The sequence below is a fragment of the Myotis brandtii genome, unplaced genomic scaffold (genome assembly GCF_000412655.1).
Source record: "Myotis brandtii unplaced genomic scaffold, ASM41265v1 scaffold1064, whole genome shotgun sequence".
NCBI lineage: Eukaryota > Metazoa > Chordata > Mammalia > Chiroptera > Vespertilionidae > Myotis > Myotis brandtii.
The window spans coordinates 392,034-396,482 of record NW_005353602.1 but is presented as its reverse complement, the minus strand read 5'-3'; the positions used below and the strand labels follow the sequence as shown (position 1 = coordinate 396,482).

Below are 4,449 nucleotides of genomic sequence, written 5' to 3'. Positions count from 1 at the left end.
GCCCATGTTCAGTGAAAAATGCCTTTCGTCTCCATTTGCTCCGCCGCCGCTGCTCCCGTCCCTGTCCCTGTGTGCTCCACAATTAGCATTTGTGCTGCTTCCAAGTGAATAGGGACAGATGTTCACGCAGGTGCTGCACTCTTCACTGGGTAAACAGTGCAGTTCGCATGCCTCTGTGTGTGTGTGTGTGTGTGAAGCGTAGGGCCTTTGAGATGTGCCTAGTCTTTACATATGTTTTCTTTTTTCAAAGTATGTGAAGCACTTTGCACATGGTAGGTGCTCGATAAATGCTGGGTGATGGGTTGGAGTGAAGCCTTTTGTTTTCATTATAAACCCAGTGGCACAGGAGTGGGAAGTACAATTGCAAGTGAAACCTTGAGATTCACAGACGAGAGAAGGTAGGAATCAGGTCCTGCCTCGCCACGAAACCACCTGCGGGCGTCTGTAACCCAGTATTCTCTCTGCCTGGGCCAGAGGGGGGCGGAAGGGGTGCCAGGACATGGTTCTTCGCGCAAAGGGTGGTGGTGAGGAGGATTCGACGATAGAAATGACCTCGGTGGCCCCATAAATGTGACTCTCCTTGGCTCCCCCGGGAAGAGGAACTTGCATTTTGCCTGAGCAGGAAGTTTGTAGGTGGGGTTACCATGTTAACCAAGACTGACCACCTTGGCTAGGTGGTCAGCATGCCCCGCTGTTAGAACCCACTGGTTCAAGTTCCCTATGTGGCTTACAGCCGCCTGCTGCTTCTGCAAGTGGGGGAAGAGGGTGGGTGCTCGGGCGGCCTGGGCTCGAACCCCAGCTCAACCACATCCTTGCTCTGTGACCTTAGGCAGATCACTCAGCCTCTCTGGGCCTTCGTTTCCCCTTCCGCAAACGGGAGAGGATAGCAGCATCTGCTTCATCCGGCTTTTTGACCCTGAGAACTCTGTTTGGAGCACATAACGTGCTGAGTGTGAGCTGTAGTTCTTGGTATCGGCCTAATCTCTGCCTCTTTAAGCTTCAGGATTATGGGACCTTCTGGGTTCCCACACATGCCCTGCTGTGTGCTTCTCTGTGCTTTATGCCTGATCTTCCCGTTTCTGGAATGTAGCCCCACCCCCCACCTCATCCACCTGGTGACACCTCTTCATTCTTCAAAAGACTGTGCAGACATCACCCGTGAATCCCTCCCTGCCCCTGCCCAGCAGCCCTGGAGGGTAGCTGTCGTCACAGCCTTTCCTAGGCTGCCGTAACGAACAGATGACTTTAATGCACCGGAATCACATTCCTTCTTTCATCTCCCGATAGTGAACCCCCTGAGGACAAGAATTCATGGTTAACTTTTCAAGAAAATCCAACACCTAGCACAATGCCTGGTCTACAGTAGGTGCTGAATAAATGTCTCTTCAAATTAAACCATGTTTATTTGCATCTGGAAAGTCAGCCTTTGTAGACTTCACCCACCCCCCTTTTCTCCCCCAAATTACCGCATGATTTCTTAAGACTAGAGAGTTGCTCTCAAGGTCATGTCGTACCTCAGGATGGGAGGCTTCTGTGTGGCCAGCGTGGGGTGGACACCTGGGGCAGTGATCACCGCCGTAGACCATTAAGGGGTGCTCATTTGCCCTCCTGCCTTTCTGTTCATCTCCTTAGTTACGGCTCTCAACTTGCTAGCCAGTTCAAGTTCACGGACAGCCTTCTAGTGTCTACAGAGAATCCCTCTGGATTGGGCCACTTACAGTAGAGCCCTGTCAGCTGGCCAGAAACAGAGTTGGAGGTGGCAGCGGGCATTATCCTATCATCCTGGCCGGTTCCAAACCGGACCCCCTCCTTCTCGAACAGCGCTTGACCCATGGGACCGGCCTGGGTGAGCTTATCGTTTTTCCTTTCCGCCTCTGGCTTAAGCCTTTGGCAGGATGGGTTTTGGGCTTGAGTCCAGCGATTCAACGGGGAGGGCTCTGTGCCAGCTCTCGCCTTTTGGAGGCCTGTATATTGGCTCGGGGCTCTGCCCGGGTTTGCAGCCTTTAGTAATGTGCGTGGATAATGTGGGTCTGCTTCCCACACCATCTTGCAGCCAGTCACCAGCAAGGGAAGGCCTGGGCAGGAGGGAATGTGTGCTCTGCTCTCTTTCGGCAAAGTGGCTCTTGCCCGATTTTTGTCTGGGGGCCTTGGCAGGGCCAGCCGGCACAGGCAGTGTGGCAACGCCGCGCCTGGAAACTCATCAGTGTCACTCCGGTTCATTTCCTCCCCTCTTCGAGCGTTTTCCCATGGAGTGGGGCTCGCAGCGACAACTGGCGAACGGCTGGGCGGTTGCTCGTTGTCATTCTGGTGGGCGCCGGTTTCCGGAGGGCGCTGAGTGCTTTGTGGGTATTGGCATTTGTTTCTGCCATGCCCGGGGCACAGTTGGCGCCGGTCCCAGTTAATGGATGAAGAAACTGAGGCTCTGGGGATTAAATGGTGGGAGGGGAGGGGGACAGCTGGGAGTGAACTTGGGTGAACAGGGCAACCTTTTGTCTTGAAGAGGATGTGCAGGAGAGTGTGTGTGTGTGTGTGTGTGTGTGAGAGAGAGAGAGAGAGAGAGAGAGAGAGAGAGAGAGAGAGAATGCGCGAGGTCGGTTGCAGGCACTTATGAGAGAGAATGAAAGGGAGTGAGGATTGCATGGGGGTCGGGTCCTCAGTGTAAACCTGCCCAGAACAGTCAGGGCCTTGCATTCTTTCCGATCAGAGCTGCCTCCCAGGAGGAAGGAGCTCATAGGCCTTTTATCCAGAGCAGCCTCCTGCCCCGGCCCCAAAGGAAGGCCCAGCAGATCCTGCCCTGTGGGGTGGGAGGTGGGTCCCAGAAGCCCCCCCTCCGCCTGTCCTTTCCCTCTCCTCCCTGGCGCAGCTTTATGGCCGGCATATGGAAACTGTTTCTATTTACCCGGCACCCCCAGGATGCGGCTGCACACTGTGCTCCAGCGAACGGAAACCCTGGATTCCCCGCAGGGCCGTTGCAGAGGCTGCATGCAAAGCAGCCAGCTGTTTTGCAGGGAGCGTCTGGGCCCTGTTACATCAGCGTTGCCATCTGTGCAAACAGGTCATCCTGGTGCGTCGGCCTGCGCTCTGGCTGGGGCGCTGCTCTCAGACGTGGAGGCAGAGATTCTGTTGCTCTTTTGAATCCGCATGCCTGTCCTTCCGGCTGGTTTTCCAGTCCCTTCTTCTGCCAGTGATTTCAGTTCACCTCCCCGGGCTGCTTGCCAGGACTCGGGGAGAGTAGTTTAGGGGTAGGTGTTGCGTAAGTCTTGAGTGGCTAAGGTCTACGGGTCTGAAAAGGCTGCCGACTGGTTCTCACCGGAGCGCGCTCTGCCTAGGGCACCGGGGGTGCAGAAGGAGACGTTTCCTTCAGGGAACTTTCCCCGGAGGCACATGTGGGAGCTTCCTGGTTGCCACGAGCGTTCCTGGTCAGCCTCCTCTGGCCCTTTGGAAGCCTGCTGTGAGCAGAGAAACTGGCTTCCCTGAGAACCAGGCAGACGGCTTCTCCCACCCTCCTGCCTGCTGCGCGTCTTCTCCCTTCTTCCCTACAGTCCCTCGGCGGAAATGCCGAGGCCGGGCCCGGCCGTCCTCTTCCTGGAGGAGGCAGTGGAGGGCCAGCTCCCCGCTGGCCCTGTGGTGAGGTCATCCTGCCTTCTGGAGCGGGGCCTTTGCGGTCCGCCTCCACCTCGCCTTTCCAGCTCTCCTGGAAGAACCCACCCTGCCCTGGGTAAGGACGGTGGCAAGGTCCCAGGTCCCACATGCTCATTCTCACGTGTCTCTCTTGATCGCCAGTGTGAGGGCCGGCCATCCCACAGGGTGGGGCTGGACCTGGGGGGAGAGCTCACCTGCCCACTTTGGTGGCCAGGATTCTTTCTGAGCAGGGGACGCTCCCGAAGACGCAGACCCCAGGCATTTACCCGGGACCTTTACTCCCCGGAAGTGCAGACTCGGCCCAGGTGGGCAGGAGCAGATCAGGGCAGGGCAGCGGGCACCAGGGCAGGTAGGTACTAACAGCCACAGAGCTCTGCGCTTCCCAGGCAGACGACCCGGGCAGGCCCAGTGGGCCTCAACGTGGGGACAGACCATCCCCTGGGACCTCATGCCCAGTGGTGACCAGGAACGGAGCCCCTCACAGCTCTCACTTCCTGCTTTGAGGGAGTTCATTCTGAGGAAGTCCCTGAGATCGGTTCCCCAGGGAGCATGGCCTTGTGCCCTGGACACCCCCACCTGAACTCCAGGCCACAGTCTAGTGGCCCCCTTACCTCTGATGGCCCCTTTGAGCCCCCTACCTTCCTCTCTTTTACGGGCCGTAATTGTCCTTTCCCTCTGGGAGGCTGCTAAGCCTTTAAGCGTTCCTTCTAACTGCAGCAATAAAGCACTGGGAGTTGGAGCGTGTCCATCGCCTCTCCAGCCTAGGAAGTGGGAAACAGCGAAGGGGGCAGAGAATGAGGACCCTCC

General features: G+C 57.1%; 1 protein-coding gene across 6 annotated transcripts in view; it reads left to right on the top strand.

Annotated features, from left to right (window-relative positions):
* TPCN1 (two pore segment channel 1) overlaps positions 1-4,449 on the top strand; it is a 49,482-nt gene that overhangs the window by 12,903 nt on the left and 32,130 nt on the right. Inside the window, exon 1 of one of the 6 annotated variants that reach the window (XM_014541059.1) lies at positions 3,487-3,718. The exons of 4 other annotated variants lie outside the window; for them this stretch is intronic. In XM_014541059.1, the coding sequence (XP_014396545.1) occupies positions 3,556-3,718 (163 nt within the window). In that variant the 5' untranslated portion in view covers positions 3,487-3,555. Of the gene's footprint in view, positions 1-3,486; positions 3,719-3,880; positions 3,992-4,449 lie in introns of those variants that run through there. One more of the 6 variants, XM_014541068.1, reaches the window with a different exon arrangement.